Source organism: Anopheles coluzzii, chromosome 2 (assembly GCF_943734685.1).
Source record: "Anopheles coluzzii chromosome 2, AcolN3, whole genome shotgun sequence".
Lineage (NCBI taxonomy): Eukaryota > Metazoa > Arthropoda > Insecta > Diptera > Culicidae > Anopheles > Anopheles coluzzii.
Genome location: NC_064670.1, coordinates 18,177,772 through 18,202,815, shown reverse-complemented (window position 1 = coordinate 18,202,815; position 25,044 = coordinate 18,177,772). Strand labels below are relative to the sequence as shown.

Genomic DNA, 25,044 nt, shown 5'->3' with positions numbered 1-25,044 from the left:
TTTTGTTGGAAAACTATAACTCCGTAAAAATTAATGAAATTATGATCGCTACTTTGCCAATCAAAAGATCAGCAATTTGCGGAAACAATGTTCCGCTCAATCGACCGTTTTCGATCGTTTGCTATCGATCGGTAGTCTCAATACGGCCTCATGTATGATGGTTGCTTGCCGTCCCTTTGACATATTGCGTTGCGAAAGATAAACATTGCGAACGTACTAAAAACGGAAACGGGCAGGAAAACATTGGCCACCTGGTAAAGATAACTGTGATATGCTGCGGTGTTGAACGTGTGCGCAAATCTGCATGATAAGTGCTGGTCACCTTTGATCCCATCGCCCGAACCACGTTCGAACCGATCCGCCATGTCGTCTCCCTTGGCCGAGGTGCAGAACCTCTACGAACGATACGTGAAATGGGTATCGGGTAATCCGTCCGCCCTGGCGGACGTTGAACTGACGGTCAAGTGGCTTTCGTACTTTGTGGCTGGTAAGTTAGCCCGCTCCTGCTACGCCTGTTCCGGAATGCAATTGGTCTTGTTTTGCAGGCAAAATTAACAACTCTTCCGCCGTCTCGGAGCTGGTGTACTCCCTGTCCAACTTGCTGGTGTTTTTCAACGACCGTATAATCGAGAAGGCGAGTAAAAAAACGCCTGACGACACACAACCCCTAGAACGGCACCTGAATGTGCTGCTCACGACGCTGGAGTACTGTGAAGTGTTTATAGAGCTGTCCGCCCATAAAGTCTGGGGCACGAGCGGGCGATGGTTTTTCATCGTTGTCATACAAACGATAAAGTAAGTGGCCGCTTATCACAAAACATCCAAAGCGCTTACCATTCTCTTACCTACGCTGTTACCTTTGCAGATGCATAGGCAGACTGATTCTAACGCTATTTTGCCAAAATACGAAAATCATTCGCAACCCACCGATTCCAGCGCTGAATCGCAAAACAATACAAACAGACAACCACCACCATGATCATCCCCAATCGGACAATGCATCATTCCGTGACAATCTGGCCGACGGAAGTTCTGCCATCGTGCTGAAGCGTTCGGGGCGCGTGATGCGCAAAGTGAACTGTTCACCTTCGCTGACGTCACGATCGTGGAAACCGCCTGCAACGGGGAGCTCTTCTCACCAGCCGGCCGTGTACGGTGGGAAGTTTCTTGTGTCGGCCGAGATGCTCTACATTGCCAAACCACTCATCCATCTGGCGAGCATGAGAAAGTTTGGGACGAGAAGCTGGACCAGCTACCTGATCGCGCTGGCGCTGGACAGTGCCAGCCTGCGGATGTACTACAAGAATCGCGAAGTGCTCTCGAAGGACCAGCGGGTGGAACTGTCGCGAAGGTGTGTATCGATGCTGCTGTACCTGATGCGGTCACCGTTCTACGATCGCTACACGCACGACAAGATCGCGTGCCTGCTGAACGGCATCGGGAACAACGTGCCACTGACGGGCAGCATTGCGCGGCTCATACTTTCCTACATTCCGCACTGGCAGGAGACGTACTTCTATATGTGGTCGACGTAACGGGGGTTGGACGATTCGCTCGCTTGGTTGGCCCAACGAAGCCGCAAGCATTAGGCTTAAGGGTTGATGCAGTTAAAGGGGGTATCGGTGCATGCATGGTGGGTTAGGTTTGTTGGGGGTTCTGTGGTGCTCGCAAGCAGCAGGCAGGATGCAAGAAAATGGCATATTAAATAAATGATTTTGTCTATCAATTGAACTGTTTTGTCTCGCAAGGAAACCTGACGTTGCTGGCTTCAATGTTTTGAACATCCTCAAACCGGCAATGGAACCGAGCGCACGCCCCTTACTACTGGCCGGTGGACATTTAGGATGATTGGTATCAATTCAGTTCAATTTATGCTCCTTATGCTCCCCCGGATGGTGTGGCTGCATTCTACTAGAGCGAACGAATGAAGCTTCGAAAGAAAAGGAAAAACAAGACGATAGACAGCTCTCTAAACCCGATAATGCAGTACCGAGCATAACCGTTACAGGAAACGAAAATGGGAAAGGAAATTGAGCAATCACCCGGGGGCTGCATTAAGGGGCGTTCTGATGCTGGCCGTTCTGTGCTCAGTTGCAGCGATGCTCAGTTCGCGCGTGGATGAACTGGAACCCGTTTATTCGATTAACGTGGCCTGAAATTGAGATAATGCTGTGGTTCGCTCGTTATCTCAAACCTGACTCACGTAATAGTCCGCTAGAATCCTTTGCAACTAACAGCACTCAATTGAAGTGTTTGCCGTTCGACACCAGCCAGCTCGCGAGTCGATTTGGACAGTGATATTGTGTGTACTGGGCGGTTACATTATAGCAAATAAAACAGCAAGCTTGGTGCACTTTTAAACAATAAAAACATACACTATAAAAATAATAAATTACAGTTGGTAAGCTAAACTCACACACACGCATACAAACGGACTCATTTACGCAGTGGAGTGTTTTCGCTGAGCTTTATAAATGTGCATTTCCCACCGGTACTAGCGTGTTGCAACACACATTCATTCATTTGCCTGACCGATGCACTTTTCTGCAGCACCTTCCCTTTGGCAGCCACATGTTGCCGGCGGTGCGCCCCTTATTCTTCCACGCTCGCCGACAGTTTGTTCTTTTACCCAGCTGTGAGGCCTTTTTAAATACATTTTTATTTCTTGGAAATGTTCTGGACTGGCCTTTGAATCACATGGCACGCGAGAGCTGCAACTACCAAGTGCATCCATTTCCCTATGACCTAATTTCGGCCGGTCGGTTTGAGCCCCAACCGCTGCCACAACAGCGGACATGGTTGATTTTTCTTGCAAGAAAAATGTGCAAACCAACCGAAGCTGGCCAGAAATGGGGTGAGTGGCAGCATTTCCTAACCGAATCTTTCGTATCTTTCAACAACCTTCATTTGTCTCCGCGGTGAAAATTATACACGCCCGACTACGCAAACCAATCCACTTGGCGCGGAAGCACGATCGGAGGAAAACATTGGGAAAGAGGTGTAGAGAGGGGCGAGGGAGAAAGCCACACAAAAAGCCTGTCCCAAAAGGAAAACAGCGGCATGGACGTTCAGTTCCAGTTGCGCCCATCGTCAGCGGTCAGTTCGTGAAATGCACCGGAGATCTCCTTCCATCTGGGCGCGTGAAATTGCCATCGCACGGTCACCTCGGTTTTTTTTTCGTGCACGGCGGCAAGCCGCAATTTAGTAATAGTTGGAGCTTTGGGGTGGAACTTTTTGGCCAAACCTGGACCGGCTGACCAAGACGCCAAGGGCACACGCTGTGCTGTGTGTGCTGCGGTGCATTTCGTAGTGCGGCAAACTGTTTTTTTACTAGGTTTGCAGGTTTAGGTCAAATGTTTGCGTGCTACCGTGCAATGGCATTCGGTGCGAACATGGAGCATGTAGCAATGGTGTGTTAAATTGAAATGGATGCAACTTTTTGGAGTGCAACCAGAGGACACTCGGAGGTACACGCACCAGAATGCAAATGAACGTGTTTGGCCCCTTGGTATGGATTTGGTGCTTCCTGGCCGGAAGATAAAGCTTAAAATGTATAGGTGATCTTCATTATAACAAATAAATTTGGAAATAGAACAGCCTGCAATTGGAACGCTTTCACTGTTATTAGCTTTCTCGAATTCCTTTACTTGGCGTTAGGTTGTTATCAGATGGGACCTAACATGGTCGATACCGTTAAGATGTCAAGAGTAGGCAAAGTCCCTGTATACCATTCCAAGCTCTGCTGTGATACAACCAGCTTGAGAAGTGGAGTGTTAGTTGAAGACAAAATCCTTGAAGTGGTAGAAGAATTTTGCTCTCCGGGACATATTTTCTTACGAACAACGTTTTTTTTTACATTAAGAGATAATCTCTTTAACTCCAGAACATTAGTAGAACGTACAAAATTTGAGTTTTAATCGTAAATTGAAATTCCCGATTTGAGGTTCCGCGCCATCTTCGGCCAATGTGTTCTGGTGATGATCAAGCTTAAAGATTCTGCATGGCCGATCGGATATGCTAGCAGAAGAATGCTCTATACAATGGTTGAATAACGGATCCATGCCTCATCAAGAATGGTTTTGTGCCATTTGCGGATCGTATACTAGAGACCCCGCGGTTCTGAAGTTCAATGACACCCAAATGGAACCAGCTTAACCACACCAACTTCAACGCCCGGAAGCAGACACCTGCTAGATGGTTTCTGTGTGCGTCTGTGTGTTAGAGTAACTTGAGCTACTAGCAACAACTTTCAAACGATCGATCACAATACCACTTCCGCATCAGGTTGAACCGTATTAAACATCAAGGCCATCGCAGCGTCAGCTAAAGCAGCATATCTTGCAACATAATGTAAACCAAAGCTCTTAATGATGTCCCATGGCACAATTCATCATTGTATTTGCTTCAATGTGTGCAGTAAGACGAGCACAGGCCGAGAGGCCCTTTTGTACAGTCAGTAAACTTTGCTTTGTCCATTCACCCACTTCAACATCCAGCTGCAGCAAATTGGTTTAGGAATCTGTCCGTCCATAAATCAAACAACCTGCCCGCAGATGCCTCCACCATCAAACGTCCACTGCGCGAACCGGCACAGGACCTTGGTCGTGGTAAGGTGTGTAGGAGCTTTTCTCCTTGTCCAAGCCGCCCCAAAACGAGCGAGGAAAGGGAAACCTTCTTCCAGCGTGCGTTCTCCACCCAGTGCTCCTACCGAGGGGTGGCCTTTCTCCGGTGGCCCCGGTGGTAGTGGCGGTGGTGGTGGTGGTATGGCCAGATCAAGAAAACCAGATCAGATTTCTTGCTTGCCAAATTGTAACCATGTTTTCGATGGCTGGCCAAACCTAAGGTTTGTGTTTGTTCTTTTTGGTGTGTTTGTTTCCAACTCCACGTTTGCTTTTGCGTCTGTGCCTGTGCTACCGGGCGACTATTTCAGTACGTTCCCGGCCCGTCAGCAGCACTACCCCGGCAAGCGGTAGTGTACGAATTTGAACCTCGAAAGTAAGTGAATGGCTATGCTCTCTGTGTGTGTGTTTATGTGTTTGTATGTGTGTTCCGCAAAAACTATACTCCACCAAAACAACCTTGTAACTGTTTAATGTGTGTTGATACTCGCCATTCGCTGGCACCCACGACGAAGACGCCGAATGACGTCCAACAGCAGGAACGCGTGTGATACAGGTTGTTGTACTACGCTGCCGTGCCGTGCTTATTACGAAACGCCTTGTTTGAACCCCTTTCACGTCACAGGACAGGGCGCAGAACATGGGCTGAAGATTGGTCCGCGTACTACGGAACGATCACTCAACTCGATCGCTGAGGATGAAGCCACTGAGGTTGACCGTTGGGTCGTTCGGCGCGTCTGTTCGCCCTACTCCATCGTCATAGTAGGCGCTAACTGCTGCTGTTGCCTGCGCTACCAAAACCACGATTCAATGCCAATCGCAGCAACCCGTGCTGCCCGTGGTACGACGGTCTGCACGAAAACTGGTCCAGTTTTGAGCGACGGTCAGTCGGTCGATCGGTCGGTGTTCTCGCCCGTTGTTGTGCCATTATGCTGCCAAAGCGGGCGTTCGTTTCGTCCACTTTCCCATTTCAAATCACACCCCTCCCCGTGTGTGTGTGTGCACTCCATCGCTCAACTCAGATCTCGGGGTAGGGCTGACGGTGTAGGTGTGTAAGCCGGTGTAACAAATCTGCACCCACAGCCTGACCGCACCAGCTGCCAGTGTCTTTCGCCATAGGGGAGAAGGGGTTGGTAGAGTTATAGTTTTTCCTTCCCTTTTTTGTGCTCTTGTTTGCCAATGTTTTTGTGGTTGTTGTTGTTGCAATCTAATATTAAAAAAAAAACTCATAACAAAACTCTAACCATTGCATAACGCTCGTCCAGTGCTGGCGGAACTACGCCGTTCTTATCGTTTGCATCTGGTGCGAATGTTGTGGCCTGTACACCCCCCCCCCCCCCTCGAACACCCTTCAACTAAATGATTTAAAAGTAAAGAAATTAAACAAAGAAAACCTTCATCAGCGTTTTGGAGCACACAGCCAAGTACACAGCCATTCGAAACATTCCATTCATGCTAACGCGCGGGTTCCGATTCCGAGTCCTGTCCGGTGCGAAAAACAGCTGTTAAAGGGAGTCGTGCCGAACGCCCAACCGACCAACCAACCCAACCCTCCACCAAACCACCCAGCGTTTGGTCTTAAGGCCGGCGAGCTTTCGGTTCGATCACCGGCCCCTCTACCGATGGCCACACTCCAACACAACGCTGCATGTCCTTCATACGGCTTCCAAACCGGTGGAGGGGGGGGGGGTGTCTCTCACTGTCTCTGTGTGTATGTGCTTCGAACGAATCAACGCTTGCAACCAGCGCGAGACGATGCAAAACGTGTCTTCAGCCGCTACCCTTTCAGTCGATCGAGTGCAACGGGCCAGGCAACAACACACACCGATCCGTCTCACCACGCGCGCTCTCTGCCACTAAACCCCCCTTTTGCGTCATCCATCCCTGTGTTTGTGTCTGTGTGTGTGTGCGGCTGAGGTGATGATGCTACCTGCCGATCGTGGTGCTGCCCTTATCGCCCGTTTGCTGCCGGCGATCGCGAACGTCACACCGACAGCGGCGGTAGCGTTCTAAACCACCACCCCGCGCGGAGTGAGCGAGCGCCAAGGGGAAGTCGAAGTGAGAAGGGAAGCTAGGTGCTTGAAGTAAGTGTAATTGTAAGCCTCCCCCCCCCTCCACCCCCCATGTGTGTGTGTGTGTGTGTGTGTATTGGTCGTGTGCGTAGCAAACGGAGGTTCTTACGCTTATGTCTCCCTCTCAACACCAACTGAAGTGAAGCGCAATAGGGGAGGGCGGTGCGCTTTGCCTGTTGTAAAGGGAGGCAGAAGCTGCCCCCGAACGGCTGTGAATTGTGTCCGTAAGTATGTGTGTGTGCGTTTGCTCGCGGCGGTTTCCCTTTCGCGGCGTGAAGCGAGAACGCGTTCTCGCGGCCGCGCAGTGCGCAACTTGCCTCGGTGTCGATCGGGGTGTGATCGGGGCTTGCTGTCGAGTGTGCGTGTGTGTGTGTGTGTGCGCGTGTGCTGACGGGGTACGTTTGTTAGATGTGAGGTGAGCCCGAAAAGTAGGCTCCCCCATGAGGAGAAGGGGAGGGGACCGTGTGTTGTTACAACCGTGCCTGCGGAAGTGACATTAGAAGAGTGGTGCTGTTTTGGAAGCGCCATATCGCGCCAGAAGTGTGTGGCAAACGTGCTTGAGAAGCTTCCCCGTATGTGCACGTGTGTGTGCGAGAGAGAGGGAGAGAGAGATTATCGAAAGTTGGCGAGGTTTTGATTTCATAGTGCACGTGGTGACTAGGGCGCCTCCCGGTAGTGGTGATTGCGTGCGCTGCAGGAGTTAACGTGTGGCGCCGTTCCCTTCAAGTAGGGAAATTCAGTTGAATTTGTATCAGATCATCATTATTAGAGTTGGTTGCTTCTTGCGTCTTTTTCACAAGCCTGCATCTTGACACCATCGGACCAGTGAAGCAATAAACACGAACTATCAAACGGTAATGGTCCCAGCGAGTTTAAGGCTCACAAACAACAGCGTTTGCAACGACGATCGCTGTCCGCATTTTGCCAGTGGCATCGCGTAGCAAGCGACCAGATCCCAGCCCGGGTGGGGACAAGTGGCCGCCAGTCAAATAGGCTTCGTGTGTTGTCCCCAATGTAAGCCACCGGTTGAGGCGCACAAGAACAGCGGCAATGGTTTAAACTTAACCTTTTTATCACTGTGTCCAACCGGTTGAAGAAGTTAGTGAAGGGAGCGGGAGAAAAAGAAGGAGAAAGAGAGTGAGTGTGAACATCTTCCAGCTGCTGCTGCTGTGTGACATAATTTGCATTAGATTAAAGCACAGCAATGTTGTGACATACCTTCACAGGCGGCTGGAGGGAAGAAAGAAAAAATATGCTCAGTTATTATTATTTCTTTTTGCAGTGGTTTTTTTTCGTTTTGTTAGAAAAGTTATAAATTTTCCAGTTTCGTGTCAGTAGTGTCACCGGCAGCAAGTGTACCGAAAGTGCTCTCACCTGTCTTGTGTTGTCTTTCATCAGCTCATCATCAGTTGGCTGTTGTACTGGCTCGGCTGAGGAGCTGCAAACTCGTATACAGCCGCCACACGTAACACAGCCAGCCAGCCAGACAGCTGGAGCAAGGAGATCGGCGCGGAAGAGGTAAGCTTTAAATGTTAGCGCGTCAAGGAGACGATCATGTTTTACGGGGGGGGGGGGGGGGGGGGGGGGGGTTGGTATAATAATGCCACCAATGGGGGAGGTGTAGATCACTGGTCACCACGAAACATAATGCCCACCGTGCCCACCAAAATGTCTGCTCTTTCAGACGTTCAGCCTCAGGCTGAGTTGGGTTTTTGGGAGAGAACGCGTCTAATTCTAACGTTTCCTCTCATCAAACGGTGCTAAAAATAAAACTCTGCCGACAGACCAGCTTCGGCAGCTGTTGCTCGTTCCGGGGAAACCCGGAAAGTGGGAGAGCAATGACCTATTAAAACAGTGGTAGGTTGAAGAACAGGGTAGTGAGTGTTTAAGAAACAAGCCTTGGACCTTATGCTCGCTGCTGAAGATGCTAAAACAGGCCTTATTTCTTTAAAAAACACGAATTCATTCTCACAGCACTCGGTGTGCGATTGGGAACAAAGTTGGAATTTTCGATAAGGTTGCCTTCTTCCTCCCTTCGACACCCCCACCTTCTTCTCCGCTGTTTGCTGTACCACTCCAACCCGGACAAAGCCGAGTGTGAGTGTGTTTGCGAAGCAGGGACGTCCTTGAGCTAGAACGCAAAACCCGGATTTAAGCTTCAGCCACTTCAAGCCACGCAACGAGCTCATTAGCGGGACGCTGGCAAACATTTGGCTCAAATAATCGAACCCACCAGGAAATTGGTTTTACAACACACTAGCACCACCAATTGCACCACCAGTGCGTACAATACTTCAAACGATAAGTGGTGTTGTTGAAGCTGCAACGCCGTGCGCAGATCGGGTTGGAATTGGCAATGCGATTAGATCGCTGTGTTTGCTTTGGCACGGAAAGCCATCATTTTGTTGGGTGATTTGCAGAAAAATAGGCACACAAAAACAGAGAATTATATTCTAGCGGATGATTTGTTTGTAAATTTTAAATTAATAAACATTTCCAACTCGATAACTGGCTGGCTATTAGATTGAATGATCGGGTAGAATGAGGCAGTGCATGTTGTAAGGTGATCGTTGTTCGGAGCTGGACGACCGGATGTGCTCGATCGCAAGATCGCAAGATCGCAAGATCGTCGCTATTTAGCGGTTGGGAGCTTCTTCAGGTATTCTACAGAAAAACAGCCTCAGCCAGCAGAGCCGCAGCATGTATTAAAGCGAACGCTTCCAAATGGAAATTGGATAGAGATGTTAGTCGCTTGGGCATTGGACAAGCCTGTTGATTACGGGCCCGGCCGTACAATTTACGATTGCCGGTGATTGAAGCCGTTGTGCAAACCGGCCCAGATGGGTGATGGTGGAGCGCGTGGACCTTAGAACGTGGTGACCGGGCGGCACCCCATTGTGTGCCGGCGAGGCGAGCGCAGAAGAAGGTTCTTTCCGTACGGTTGTTCTTATCTTCCCATCGGACCGCATCGCCGGCTGGCTCGGAAGACATGGCATACAACCTGATGATATAACCCTTCGGTGGGGTTTAGCTGCCGCTAGTATCATGCTTAAATGCACCGTGTTTATTGTCTCTAAACCATCAAGCTTAAGCCACCTGGTCGCTTGCACTTTCCCCCACACGATCGATGGGAAGTCATGTAAATCGTGCTGTGATGTGCTGCCCGCCAAATGGTCCGCTCGTCGCTCAAGTGCGGACAGAAGCGGTTTGAGCCAACCCAACCCGTTAGGGGATTCTTCAAGTGGCGCATCGCATAATAGTCCGATGGCCCACCGATCGGCGCCAAAAAACAAAAAAAAAGAAGCGCCAACGAAGGGTGCGTAAGTCGTCGATAGTTCCTCACTTTGCACCCAATGCTGGCCCGAACGGTGTGGTGCGAGGAGGATTACACAAATCCCCCCCACCCCGTCCACCCTCCAAATCACACTTGAAACGGAACGGCAGAAGAACAGCGGCACTGCCCCCCTGGGCCCTTCATTCTTCAGGGTGTGGAGGGTGTAGAGCTGCATTCGAGGGTCGCTTGCGCATGGTGGTGGATTACGATGCAACGTAGTGTGTAAGCTGGGTGGGTAAGCTGATATGCTGCCCGAGTTGGTTAGTTGGTTGATGGATTTCCTCGGTGCAATGTAGAAAAAAAAACACTTACTTGCGCGTTAAAAAATGACAGACACATTGTTTGAATTCCCATCGTAATGAGAGGGACGACCGCCAGGTTTTGCTGCAAGGCCGGTGTGCTAAGTAGGTTAGGATCGGACAGGTGTCGGACAGGTGGTACGAAACGGTTCAATCACTCGCTAACAAAGTGCGTCAATATATTATGCGGGCATTTGTGCACATTATGTGATCGAATGTGTCGTGTGTTGATGAAGGGTGAACGACAAGTAACAACGAGCAAAAGGAATTCAGTGCAGTACAATCAAACAATCAGGCCCGGGTGCACACTTTCAAATCGTTGAGTGTAATTCGAAGCTGTTCGAGGGAACATTTTAAACAAGCTTCTTTGTTTTGCAAGAAGGGTTTTACATTTTTAATCCAATTCGATTGGTAAAGTAAATGACGAGAAAAAGGGTCTAAGCAGCTATGTAAATCTCGTTTCATTGTGAGAGATATGTTTGAAATTAGATTTCAATGATTGGGTTACATTTTCTGCTCGCTTGAGATGGCTATATTGATTTTCTCCCATTTCCTAGTGTACCTTTCATTAGACGATACATTTATTAAGTCGATAAACACAGTTGTGACCTTTACAGTTCAGTGGTCTTCAACCTATGGTCCACGTACCACATGTGGTCCCGCGATAGAATTGATCTTTTTTTAAGAAAACCTTAGTACCATACACATTGTAAAATATATCCGTTCCACAATTAACATTAAATTTTCAACACGCATGTCTAGAGTAAGAATTGAACAAATTTTATTAAAGTTCTTTGAACAAGAGTGTGCCAAAAATACAACCTGAATATACGAGGGCGGTGGAAAGTGTATATTCAAAGCTAGGTGACCTAGGGACCTTAAAAAGGTTAGAGAGCATTGCTTTGGAGTATGATGAGAGGAAAGAATAAGGGTTTTTTTTATCGAATATTTTGTACAATTGCTAAATTTAGCATTATAGTTTTTATCTGGATATGAAATCGATACAATAAGACCGTCAGATACCTAACAAAAGGACCCTCTTGGCAGTATGCAATCATGTTGTTCAAATTTCATTTAGTATTGATTGTAATTTTTCAACTACAAACCTTAATTCTTCATGAATTTCGAGTTGTAACTATGGAACGTATCGTAAGTAATATTTTACTTGAGAAAATTTTGAAGATTCGGAGTTGGTTCCGGTTCATTCCGTTGGATCAATTTTTAGATCTAATTTAATTATGATTATGCATTTATGGATTTACGGCTGAATCTATTGTACAATTTGTAAATATATAAAATTGCAAAGAGCAACAATAAGAAGCTACAATGGTCATTTTTTTAAACATAAATCCAATGTAGTTAGGTCCTCGTGGAAGCTTCATTACCTTCGTTCGGTTCATTTCTATTTAAAAAAAACGGATTCCTTTATCACTACTGGAAACCTTCCATTTAAAAGGTTTTTTGGTAACATAATTCTTTGAGAATCAACCGACATTTGTTTCCGACGGACTGAGCCATCGATCCAATAATAAAATCAAACCGGTCTTTACCAGAGGCTCCAGGTGTTTGCTATTTTCGTATGCACGATTGCAAAACTTCCCATCGGTTCGGATCATTATGCTGCGCTGGGGACCAACAGCACTGCCCGATAAGGCCCAAACGGCTCTATCTAAGCGCCCGTGTTTGGTATATCCTTGGAAGCGGCACAGTGCATTAGCATATTGCACCAGCGTGGTGCTGTTGTTGCCTTAGCAGGCCAGCGACAAGGGCAGGATATCCGAGCGATTGGTCAATTGGTGTGTACGGAAGGGTACGAGCGTTGTGCAGCTGGAAGCTCTCCCCCACACGCACTGTATTAAGCTCTCAGCCCGATACATGGTAAGGCGGTAGTAGTAATCCCTTGCGATACACCGTCCCTGAAGACCTGCAGCCCAGACCACTAACCCGAACAGGATGAGCGTCAAGGTGAGCTGGCTCGAGCTCGCACAGTCACAACCACAAAGCGCGCCACATTAACAGCTGAATTCATTTATTTCCGAACCGATCGAACGCATCTCGAACACCGATCGATCGAACGGGGGGTCGAAATGTGATCACATGGATTTGGTGGTTGTTTCGTTGCTTCGTTTTTCTTCTTTTGCCCTACAGCCTCATTAGCGAGGCAGCGGGTCAATGTCGGGCGCTGCTTAGCATATGTCAGCGGAGTGATTTTTCGAAACATTTTCGGACTCACCAGATGTGTGGGGAAGCATAAAATGCGCGTTGCATGTTGGGGCGTTGCTTTGTTGTTGCGCGTTTGCTATAGCGCGTCGTTGTTTTGTGTTGTGGCTCGGCAGCCAAATTGCGCAACGGATGCACCACCAAGCGGGGGGTTTAAGCGGGGATCGACCCCCGCTTACCTTGACAGTGACATTTCCAGCCCGCCAGAGAGGAAGCACACGGTGGAAGGTGTCAACCGCTGTCAGGGGTCCCGTTGTTGATCGCGGCGATCGTGTGTACCGATATCGCTGAACTGTAACCCCCATCTGGGAGGTAAAGCTTGTGTGTGTGTTAAGCCCTCAGGTTTAATCTTTCCCATCACGAGGTGGGGAAGGCAGGGAGGGTTTTATCAGCCACCCGTGCAACCACACCGCTACAAAGGGCTGCAGGGTAAAACAATCGAACGAGCGTGTCAATATCGTGTCGGCTGCAGCCATTGCACGATCGTGCGTCAATGTCGCGATCGCGTGGCAATGTTCGAACGAAAAAAAAAAACACACGAAGGGAAAAGAGGAAAACCAACAACACGACAGGTAAATGTGCCTGTGCGGTTACAACCCCCTCTCCCAAACAGTGGGTTCTATTGTTTGATGCGTTGACATTATCCCAACATTGTGCCGTTTGTGCCGCATCTTCTTCTCCGCCGATGCCCTTGGGCAAGATCGCAAGCGCACACAACATTGAACAATGAAAACCGAACCGACAGGCCGGTTGGTTTTTTGTGTCCCCGTGCGTGCATGTGGGAACAAGTGCTAAAGACAACAATGATATACCACCAACGACAAAAAAGGAGAGAGAAAAAAGAACGCTCACTCATTCCCATTCACAAATTAAACACAGCGCGGCGATGATCATCATCGTTCGTCGTTCAATGTTATGTATCAATCTGGCCATTGAATGTGCAAATTGAACAATTTATGCTGCTCGATCAACGCCGGGTGGTCGATGAAAAATCCGCCTTTCTAGGTCACACACACACACGCACACGCGTGTGACAATGGCATCAGGGGTTTCGCGGTCAGTGTGTGCCTTAATGGCAATTAAAGCCGAACGGCGAATGTGGTACCGTTTGAAGCGCGCGGCGAGCTAGAAAATTGATCCAAAAATGGATCAAAACTGCCCCTGGTGAGCACCAGCGCTGGTGACGTATGATTATTTGTTTAGAAATTAGCTAACCGAGGTTGTTGTTGTTCCATTCCGCCACCGTCACGTCAACCACGTAAAATTGAACCCATCTGCCTCAGGTGATGATCGTGCACTTTGTTAGGTGTATTAGAATCGCGAAAACAAATCGCGATCAATCAAGCAAACGCTCGTGCCGTCTACACAATGCCACAGCCTTGAGTTGGGGGACGGTCTAAAGGGTGGTGATCGCGAGCAGACCGCAACGCTCAAGGCACACACTTTGTTTCCGATAGTCTGCGGGATTGGAGGTTGGTTCTCACCCGGTCGACGCGATTGCACCCGATTACCTTATCCGTGGGGAACCGGATGCTACCGGAAGAGGCTGTTTATGCAACAGCGGCTAGAGCAAAATTGTACGTTTGTTAGCAGTTCACGGAAAGGGGTAATTTCCCAAGAAATCGTTCCACAGATCTCCCTTTTGCGGGTGGCTGGCGATCGTTTTGCCTGAAAATTAACGCCTGATAACGCGTCGAAGGTTGCTTATCAGCGGCGGTGCGCACGTTTGCATCGGCCACCGTTTTGTAGTTTGCCGTTTAATCGCGTGGGAAGAGCTGTTTAGTTAGCCATTGCAAGGTGAAAAAGGTCGTTACAATGTACTAACTGATCGTGTTGATTGTATTTTAAAGCAAAATTGATTTTATTCTCAGCCCCAGTGATCGTTGCGGAAGCGTGTCCTTTTAGGCGAACACAGAACGTCTGTTTTATACAACCCCTTTCCCGATCGTATCACTGTTTCAGCGCGATCGCGGTGGATTCAAGTCCGGACGCACCACTCGCACGGCACCGAAGATGCTAGCGATGATAATTATGCCGTGGCCAGAGGAGGGAAAAAAGTTCAGGGAACTTTGCTTTCCTTGAACCGTGCGACAAACCTTGATCTCTTCTGCCCAAGCTGGCGGTAGCCGGCCGGATGTGTGAACCACGGTGAAACGCAAAAGGGGCGCTTAAAGATGGACGCAAATGAACATGGGGGAAAAGAAGGAGATCGCGAACAATTGAAACTGAAAGCAGCAGAGGTGCATTGGTGCTGAGCGGTAGAGCGAATGGAAGGAACCAGCAACTTGATTGAGAAGCATAATAACCCTCGGGAGGAAGTTTTTCTGGTGCGTTCTTTGTGCGGCAGAAGGGTAAAGGAAAGCTCGACGAATCCATACCCTTACCGGATGTAAGCGTACGCTCTCGGTTGGCTACCGTCGAATGATTCTGCCATTTTTTAAACTTTCATTCAATGTGCTTCTAATGGAATAAGGTCAAGAATGTAGCTCCCTGCCGGTATATAGCGACCGACAGCCGCAATGACGTTGAATATCTTCATGATACCTCGAAACACTTGCCGTCAATGGTCATTTTACTGGCCCGGCTTAATGTACCCTTTTGCTGTTGCTCTCCCGTGCCGTTTGGTGTTTTGTTTTTTTTTTGTTGCTTTCCATTCTTTCTTGACATTAATTTTCATCGCCTAATTAAAACCGCATTAGTTAACAGCATAGTTGTGGCACGGTCTTTGCTTAATGAGGACGCCGCACCAAAGTTCAACCGGAGCAGGTCGTGTCTCCGACTAAACGGGCTGACGGTGGATCGGTGGCGGCGGTTGAGCCCGAACCGCTTACGTCATGGCTCAGCTTGTGACAAAAGTATCCATTTCCTCCTTTCCACTCATACCCACCAACAGCCCTTGGTGTGTGTCCTTCGGACAGTATCTGATGATGATGGTTTCGGATGCTCGAATACACTGCAAACACCTTCACTCCAACCCCCCCCCCCCCCCCCCCCCTTACCGTTTCATAAGCCTGCCCAACCGCAAGGCAAGGTGAATGGCGTGAGAAGTGCATTGTGTGTCAGCATTGCGCGTATCGATCGTGCTCTGACCTCTGCCAAGTTCAGCCGGCCATCGAATCGGCAAGCGTCTTCCCATTTCGTGGGGTGCAGCCAACTCGCCAACCAGGAAATGACACTGTGCATTGTGATGTTTGTTTTTAAACTTAGCAAAACGCCTCCAAAACGGGGCACCAGCGATTCGAGGGTGAGAACCATCAGCACAATGCTGGATGCGATATATTAATTAAATCCACAACAAAAAGGCATTAAACCGTCTACCACTCCAATGTGAGGGAGTAACGCTAGAAGGACGGCGAGGGTAGCAAAACTAAAACAGAACGAAACACACAGTACGATGCCGGCGAAACACACACTAAGGTTGCGTTTCACAGCCGCGGTTACGGTTTCTAGTTCTGGCCTGGCTCTCAATTGGCTCCAATCAGTGTGGTTTTGCCGTGTTTGGTTGGCGTTTAGCTCCGCCGGCCAACTCCGGCCAGAATTGAAGTGTAATTGGGCGCCGTCGTCGTTGCCGGCGTAGGGGCTTCGTCGTTTCGTAAATCACGGCTCAAAGGGTGCACCGTTTCGGGGGAAAATAAACGATTCGATTGAATGATTGCAAGAATTGATTGAACTTTCATTCTATTGAAGAATTGAACTTTCATTCTAGCCACCGACGAGCGGACGAGGGGTGTGTACTCGATCAATTAAGGATCGTTATGGAATAGATTGATCGGCGGTTTGGCGTGTTTGGGGTTCTAATTCTAAAGAGACATTGATAACAGTCTTTGGCTGGCTTTTTGTGCATTGTGTTTGGTGCACGAAATTCTAGGAAAAGATCATAATTAACCTCTTGCCGTCTGTTCGGTCGTTGAAGTCTTTCGTGCGTATTTCGATCGTCGCTTTAATTAGATGTCCGTTTTATATACTGTGTTTTAAAATATTCTCACTAAATCTAACATAATTTAATTTAATGATCACAATTCAAGTACCGTATTGAATAAGCAAATAACATAATATACTGTTCGTGGAACTAAAGTGTGTCGGAGGCAAATATCGAGACACACTGTCAAAAAATGTCACCTTTGAGGTCGAATATCATTTGCAAGCACTGTAAAACAGCACAAATATTGTTAATGTCTGGTCAAAGCTACTCAATGCAAATCACTAAACTAAAACCTAAAGCCATTTTTCCTTATTTTACCTTGCAATTGGCAACATATTACCTTTAATCCGTGCAATGTTTCATGCAACAACCCGGTTTGATCGGCACCAGATCATCGCTCGCTCGGCTCTCCTCCTCCTCCATCCTCCGATTACCCGATCGGGCGCACCTAATGAATCGGTGTTTTGTCAGCTTAACCCCTTCATCCCACCCATCCCAAACCCCAAACGAGACGGGTTGCCGGAACTAATCGTTAAGTAATTGTTTCTGTAATCAATCCCGCACACCCGGGGTTCGGGTTCGGGGTTTTACTTCACGTTTGCCACCCCATGTACGATCGGCCGCACACACACACCTCCTGCCCACTGCTTGCTAATGAATGAGTATGAAGTTGCAGGCAGCCGTGTATCGCACACGCGCAAGTGTCGGTGCGCGCTTCGTACCGCCGCATCACTTACGCAATGTGACCCGCCCGCTGCTACACCCGCTCCACCACCGTGGCCAAAAGTAACAGAGCTCCAAACCAAAACAAAAAACACCCCCCCCGAACGTGCATTACAGCCCCGACCGCAGCGACTGTATGCAGTGCAGTGTGCCACCGCACAAGTCCATATTACACAGGCTTGCATTGGACTACTGTACTGTTCCGCTTTCGCTTTGACCCAATTTGCTTAACCCAATCGGTCCGCCGTACACTAGGTCGGTGCATATTGAAAGTAAGCGTTCGGGTTGCGCTTTTCGCCAACGCGTGTCCCATTCGATACCTGGTCGGTGGTCGTCTGTCTCATCATCAGCCAAACCCCGCATAAACAATAAGGGACGCGCGCAAAAGCGAAACTCTCGCGCAAAGCGCCGCACCAATGACGCAAAGTTAATCATCCATTCTGGGCACGTGTTTTTGGCTGTGTTTGTTGTCTCACCGTTCGTTCGTTTTTTTTGCATACGACACTACACTAACTAACGTAACCAAAGATTCCCCTTCCAGTAGTGATTATTGGCATTGGATGGGACATTTTCCGGAAGAAACAAACGGCTCCGTGTGTTGGTTGTGTGGTGGGAACAAAAAAATATCAATTCAACCATCAATCACCGTCGCATACACACACACACGGTCGATCGACACTCATTAGCCAACACCGGAAATTGTGTCTCATGCTCATGGAGGGTTGGAATCGATTTTCGGTTACCGCAAAACCGCAGCATTCGTGTGCGAAAATAAGAGGGAAAGAGAAAATTCACGCTTTGCCAAATCCTTTCGAGCGCCAGCGGTGTGCAATGTGCAATGAGCCATCAAGAAGAAGTAATTTCTGTATATTTTTTCTTCCCCGTGTGGTGTATTTCTTGTACACAACATGGTTCCATAAAATGGCGATAAAATATTAATTAGCTTAAGGTCTTGAGGAAGTCGACAGTCGGGCTTAATAGCGCGCCCACAGCGCGCACCTTTCATTAGTGTGTGGAGGAGCGTTTAAGCACCATTTCCACCTCACTGCATTCATCATCACTTGCATCCCCCCCCCCCTCTGATCAAAAACCGGATGATGTGTTCTTCTTCGTGCTGATCGGGTGTACATAATGGTGCCACGTCGGCCTGCCAGCCGGCCGGTCGGAGGTCAACTGCATTACATGCGATGGCTTTAAAATGAGTTCACACGACACGGGCGTCATAGTTGGGTTGGTGGTGATGACCGATGTACCGATTATTCGCTTCATGCTCCCGCATTGACCCCGACCCCGAACCAATGACGATCGACCAACACGAACGCAATGGTACACCGGAGCCGTGGCCAAACCGTTCTATGACATTGGAACAGGGTAATGGGAAAGCCTCACAAAAAAAATCATTTACGCCTCTTCAAGTAGGAATGAGGAAGTTTATTATGCTCGGGTTTTTGTAAAGGGGAAATATTTGGACCTTTTTTTTAATTAGCCTCTTGTACTTTCGTAGACACAGACATACATTGCCTGAAGCTGAAAGCTGGCGTGACTGTGGTGTAGTATGTGGCCCACGGTGTGAGATGGTTCTTGCATAAGTAGTACACACACACACACACACACACACACACACACACACACACACACACACACACACACACACACATGTGCTTGTAAGTAGCTCGAATCTAAGTCAAGGACTAAGGCACACACACACGCGTCACTCGTCACTCGTCAGCCGGCCGATACAATGTGCTTTGTTTTTATGGTCTTTTCGCTTTCCTTTAAAAGCGTACCAGCAGCGTACCAGCTCCTCCCCTCCACCTCCCCACTGGTTGGTGTGCAACTAATTTATTGTTTATTGGAGTGGTATAAATTCTGCTGTCAAAATAATAGCTAATTTACGTGCCTTACGTGGACGCCGCTTTGTTGAGCCCGAATTCGGGCAGGCAGGGTTGGAGGCAACAAGTGCAGAACGGTCTTCACTTGCCCCTGACATCATCCGATAGGTGGGAGAGAAGATGCTGGGAAGGTTTGATATTTGTTCCATAGCCTGATGTCACAGTGTTTTATTCAGGTGAATGTTTCACCCTTTTGCTTGGAAGCGACATTTAAATCATTGACAATGAAACGTTCTTTTTGTTTCAATTCTACCTCACATGAGTGATTATTATTTGCAAATTTGTTTGCAGTTTACTGAAGAAAGGGTTGCATTTGTATTTGTAATTACAGCTGCATGTATATGCAATTTTATTACTAAGTTTTACAAGCAATTCTGTTTGGAAAAATTTATACATTTGATTGAAGGGTCAAATTAATATAGAGTACAGAGTTTTTCAGAAAGATTTTCATAGTTGTGGGACACTTCCTTTACTCTTTCGCATGAAAAGTTAACTTAATATGATAGGAATTGGACTCTACTGGACTTTCTTCCTATTGGATATCTTTTTAATTCCAAAAAGATTTATGCATTTAATTGAAGGGTATAGGGGTTTTTTAGTGGCGGTCCCGTGGTACAGTCGTCAACTCGAACGACTCAATAACATGCCCGTCATGGGTTCAAGCCCAGAATGGACCGGACGGTCCCCCCGTAGCAAGGATTGACTTATCCGGCTGCGTGGTAATGAATTAAGTCTCGAAAGCCTGTATAGATCAGCATGTCCGCGTAGGACGTTACGCCAAATAGAAGAAGAGGAAGGGTTTTTTTTGGGAATTCTCATAGTTGTGGGACACTTCCTTGACTCATTGTTATGGAAAGTTTACTTAATATGATGGAAATTGGACTCTATTCTTATTGTATTTATCCAAAAAGGATGCTTGAGAGTCCAATTACCATTGCATTAAGTTCATTTCCCGGAAGATAGAGTCTCCCAACTAGGAGAACACCTGAAAACCTCTGTAATTTATGATTTATGTTCATCCGTGTAAACTGGTAAGCTGGTGCTTTTTTGACGTGGTGACCTACGCAGTCATGCCGGTGTATTGTATATTCTGTCTGTATTGATTCACCAATCGAATAGTCAGTCCCTGCAACGAACGGACCGTTTTCCGATGCGAATTGATCCCTTCCGGCCAAAGCTGGAGCTAGCGGGACTGTAGAATAGACCACCTGATTTACCCTTTTGGCCGATAGAAATTATTCAAAACCATGTCGGGATTATTTTGTATTAGTTTCTGTGTGCAAATGGTTTCAAAGAATGATCTCCCAACAAATCTACATGAAACAAATCAGTTTGTTTCTCAAGCAACAACAAAAAAACAGTTCTTTATATGATGTAACAACAAATGTACCCACATCATTCTTTTCGATGTATACCTTACACACATTAGACATTAAAACATAGTGTGGCAACATTCTTACGCTTCTTCAACTGTTACTCACAAAAACTGTGAGAAAACAGACTATTTTTTTCTGACTAATGAACAAACTTAAACATGCATAAAGGATGGGTACATAAAAAGTATTTCGACCATTTCCTTCGCCTTTTTTGCTTCCGTAGCCGTTATCAATATTCAACCATTGGAGGGCACATAACAAAAACTCACTCGCCGTTGTAGTGATGTTTCGGTTATTTTTACATTCATTGTAAAGCTATCGCTGGTAAAAGTTATTTTTTCCCACAAATCATGTTCGAGGGTCATCGGCATGTTTTGACGACTTCAAACACACACACAAACCAAAGCTGTGATAATGAAAACGATCTTCACCGGCTGTACCTGTGTGTCTCTAACAAAAAGCTCCCGCTTTTTGTGCGTACGATTTCATGCGCATCCGCTAAGTATCAAAAAGCGTGGCGAGGTGCTAAACAGGTGCGTCAAACAAAGTCATTCTACACACACATACACACGGTGTCATTGACTTTGGCCAGTCAAGTGGGAAATTTTGGCAGTGGCAACGCACTGGACCAACCGTGGCTGAGTGGATGACTTGTCAGTTTGCGTAGCAGTTCGCGGCCAGTCCGGCGACGCTGAGGAATGGCAAATAATTGATTTTCGTTTTTCAATTCTCCATTTGAGAAGAAAACACACACACACAGTTACAGACAACCCTTCGCGAGAGGATGTTGCGGTGGTTTAGAGCGGCAAGATCGGTCTTCACCGGTCCATCCGATCAAACGATCCGCGTGCGCGCGGCTGTTTTGCGCCGTTAAGAAACGTGAATTTGGTTGCGCGGGGTTGCCCTTGACAACGCTAAGCTTGTCTGGCGCTGCTGACTCCGAGCGAAGAATGCGTCTGGTTGGTCTGGTGTTGTTGCATCGATGCCGCCATGAATGAAGGGAAAATACTCTCTCTCTCTCTCTCTCTCTCTCTCTCTCTCTCTCTCTCTCTCTCACACACACCAACACACACACACACACACAATGATCACCACGATTGCAGCTCTAACGTGGCGTTTCCATTTGGTTTAACGCCTTGATGTGCGTTTTTGTGTGTACAAAGGGTGGTAGGGGGGAGTGAGGTTAGTGATCGGATCTTTACCCGTATATGCAGCATGTCCTACAAACCGTCCGGAACAAGGCGCGTGATGTTTCAACAGAGCGCCAATCTGGCGTTAATAATTACCAACCGCCGAATGCTGCCACCGTGTTTTGCGTTGTTCGTGATGGTGGCAGTGGAGTTGCATCGAGCATCGCGAAATGTGTGTGTGTTTGCAGCTGGCCGTTTCATTAAGCTGCATTCTGGCCGTGTTTGGAGCCACCCCACCGGACACGACAACTCCATCCGATCGGCAAAAAAGGTTCGAATCAGGGTGCGGGGGGAGGCGAAACGGCGAAACGAACATGGAGATCCATCTAGGGGGCCAAAGCTTAGTATGTCCAGCAGTGCGGCCGATGTGCCATGAAACATCGGCGCTGTACGCAACGACCCAAGGGAACGCGGAGGAGGCTCGACTGTTTGCAAAATAAACACCAACCGAAGCGCAAATAGCGCAAAGCGTGGCGCAGCCGATCGCGTCGTTGTCACGAGGTGCGGTGCGGTGTGGTGCGCAGGTGACAGTGATCTTGAACTCGTGACGGCCTTGCGCGGAGTTTCGTAACGCTCTGTAAAAAGAAACATTAAAAAAACAACGATCCAAAGCTGGATAATGATTTTCTGCAATTTTCATTAATTATTGCTCTTCTTCTGGTTTCGTTTCCACAGAACAACCGAGTTGCTACAACACCTTTACTACTTGCTCTCTGGCCACGATAATGTAAGCACGCGCGTAACAGATGTAACAGGATTGGCACGCACGATCCCCATCCCGCACTTCCTACATTCATCCCGGAAAACGGTTCGGCAAATTGTGGTGAAACACGAAAACTGCAAGGATTCACCATCAACACCAGTTGGAACGGAACGGCGCCTAATTGGGTGGTTGGAGGACGAGTGATGACGAACGGCACGGCACACGATCGCGATCACAGCAATCATCATCCGCATCATCCGCATCATCATCATGCAGGAACAGCAACACCCTCCTCGTCGTCATTATCAGCAACGGCAGCCAGCAAGTTTGTGCCACCATCGATGGCGAGCGTGCTCGTGATCGTGGCCGCACTATTGCTGTGCGGACTGCCTGGGCAGTGTAGCGGGCAGCGGGAATCGCAGCTGCGGCTAGGCAAAGCGATCAACGTGTTCCTGCGCTACGGCTATCTGTCGATATCGATGAAGGTCATCTCGTACAACGATACCGAACGATGGCTGTTCAAGGAGCCGACCAACAACATCTTCACGGTAAGGGAGACCCTGCTGCGCGTTGCACGTGCAGGTGGCGTAAGCGCCGGGTTTTTTTGGTTTTGTTTTGAGCGTACTACTTTGGAACGTGCGTGCCCGGAGCCCGATTCTCCGCTTTCCGGATGGCGTCCCGTGCAAACGTGTGGCCGATAAGCGGCGCAAACCCGTTACACTCTCTCTCACGCTGTCTCTTTAGGGCAGTGGAACGCGAGCACAACTGAGGCGCTCGGTTGCTCGGAAACCACCCATTCGCTAAATCGATCTTCTCCCTTTTCTCTCACACCAGGGTCTGGATCTGCTCAAGACGGAAGAGTTCGAGGTAAAGCCGGGCATCTTTAACGGCGACTTCCACATGGAGTTCTGCGACAACCGGCGCCAGCTGTTCCAGGCGTACTTCCGCGACTTCCAGATCGAGCGGCTGGACAGCCCGTGGCGGGCGTACACCGAGGGCTGGCACCCGGAGGTGGCCGCCAAGAAGCTAGGCATCCAAAGCAAGTACCTCGAGCGGGACGACTACTGCTACGTGCTGGTGCGGGTCGCCCGGTACCGGGACAGCGCCCGCTTCACCAAACCGATCCCGCCGAACCAGACGCTCGAGCCGGAGGTGGCGCGCAAGATGCAGAGCGTCGTGATCGGCGACACGACGTCCGCGGTGCAGTTCATGAACCAGTACGGGACGCACTATATCAACGCGTACGTGACCGGCAACTCGCTCTATCAGGTGTTTGTGTTTAACAAGCGCAACTACGGCTACGTGAAGGATAAGCTGAAGAAGCGGGGCGAAATGACGGTGTCCAAGGTGGACCTGTACGATCACTTCGCGCCGTGGTACGTGGAGCACATGGGCAAGATACGGTGCGCCAGCGGGAACGCGACGATCGAAACGTGGGCCGCCCGGAAGCTGCGCCTGTCCTACTACGTCTTCACGTACAGCAGCCTGCTCAAGCTGCACGGCGACGGCTCGCTGCTGCGGATACTGAGCGCGCTGCTGCAGAACGAAGCGATCCTGCAGCTGGACATGCGCTCGCTGAGCGTGCTGTTTAAGGATCCGGCCAAGCGGGCCTGGTACGAGGAGATACTGGACAACTATCTCAAGCTGTGGGAAGTGAACATGTAGCCGGAGGCGAAGCAGCGGTCGCAGCGGTGATCCGCGAGACGGAAGTACGCTAATGGTGGTGTTGGCCGGTGGTGATTTCCTACGGAAATTGTTCACTGCTCACTTTGGTAATCGATCCTGGGAGGAAGGGGGTGACTTCTGAGCTCTGTTACGAGTTACGAGTAGACTAATTTAACGCGCGTCTTCTTCTGGAGGCACCTTCGCCCACCTTTTTGAGGTATTTGTGAGCGCACAGCGTTGTAGCTTCACGGTTCCAGTGGGCTGTGGGCCACACCAAAGCCACGCAGGCCACACGCGCAAGGTGCAAATGAGTTTTATTGCAGTGATGGCACACACACATACACCCAAAACTCCCACACATTAGTCTTAAGCTTGGAGTAAAAGGGTCCCCTTCGGAATCCACAAGTGTCATACACACACACACCGGAAAAAGCTTCACTCTAACTACACACACTACTACTACCACTACTGCTACTATTACTATTACTACTACTACTACTTTCACATGCTGTGATAGACTTAGTTGACTCTAGAGTGTTTGTCAGGTTGTATGGACCTCCCCCAACCCTCCCAACCCATCCTCCGGGGGAGGGAGCGAGAAACCAGCAGCCCTAAACACGCGGAGTAGACACGCGTTTTGTACCGGGAAAGTCGGCATTAACATGTGGGACAACACAACCACGCAGCATTATGGCACCACGCGTGTGCCACGTGTGCGTGCGTGCGTGCGTGCGCAATCGTTAAGGGGGAAGAGTGGGACAGAGCAAGTAGATTAATTTGAGCTAAGGATCCTTTTTTACGCGTAAGATAATGGATTAAAAATCAACTAGTGATAGTCATATTTAAGCCGGACGGAGTAAATAAAAAGAACAAGCTTTAAGGAGAAATGAGTTCTGATGCGTCTGTATGTGTGTGTGTTTGGATGAAGAATCTCTCGATGTAATCCATATCTGATTAGGATCTACTTTTGATATATTTTTGCTCGATTGAGATGGGAATGGAGATACGTAAGTACCATGAAGCGAATAT

General features: G+C 48.6%; 2 protein-coding genes across 5 annotated transcripts; both read left to right on the top strand.

The window, feature by feature from the left end:
* Positions 1-13: 13 nt before the first annotated feature.
* On the top strand, positions 14-1,731 carry LOC120951775 (peroxisomal membrane protein PEX16). The gene is made up of 3 exons (XM_040370677.2): positions 14-487; positions 546-795; positions 866-1,731. Exons 1-3 carry the CDS (start codon positions 364-366, stop codon positions 1,533-1,535), a joined length of 1,044 nt encoding a protein of 347 aa, XP_040226611.1. The 5' UTR covers positions 14-363; the 3' UTR covers positions 1,536-1,731.
* Positions 1,732-6,333: 4,602 nt separating this feature from the next.
* On the top strand, positions 6,334-24,905 carry LOC120951769 (torso-like protein). 4 transcript variants are annotated; one of them, XM_040370668.2, is made up of 4 exons: positions 6,334-6,703; positions 7,974-8,209; positions 22,323-22,898; positions 23,185-24,905. In XM_040370668.2, the coding sequence occupies exons 3-4, from the start codon at positions 22,554-22,556 to the stop codon at positions 24,013-24,015; spliced, it is 1,176 nt and encodes a 391-aa protein (XP_040226602.2). In that variant the 5' UTR covers positions 6,334-6,703; positions 7,974-8,209; positions 22,323-22,553; the 3' UTR covers positions 24,016-24,905. The 4 variants fall into 4 exon arrangements, with proteins under 4 accessions (XP_040226602.2, XP_040226601.2, XP_040226604.2 ...); XM_040370667.2 differs by lacking the exon at positions 6,334-6,703 and adding an exon at positions 6,774-7,086; XM_040370670.2 differs by lacking the exon at positions 6,334-6,703 and adding an exon at positions 6,774-7,101 and having other exon boundaries at positions 8,090-8,209.
* The last annotated feature ends 139 nt before the right edge of the window (positions 24,906-25,044 follow it).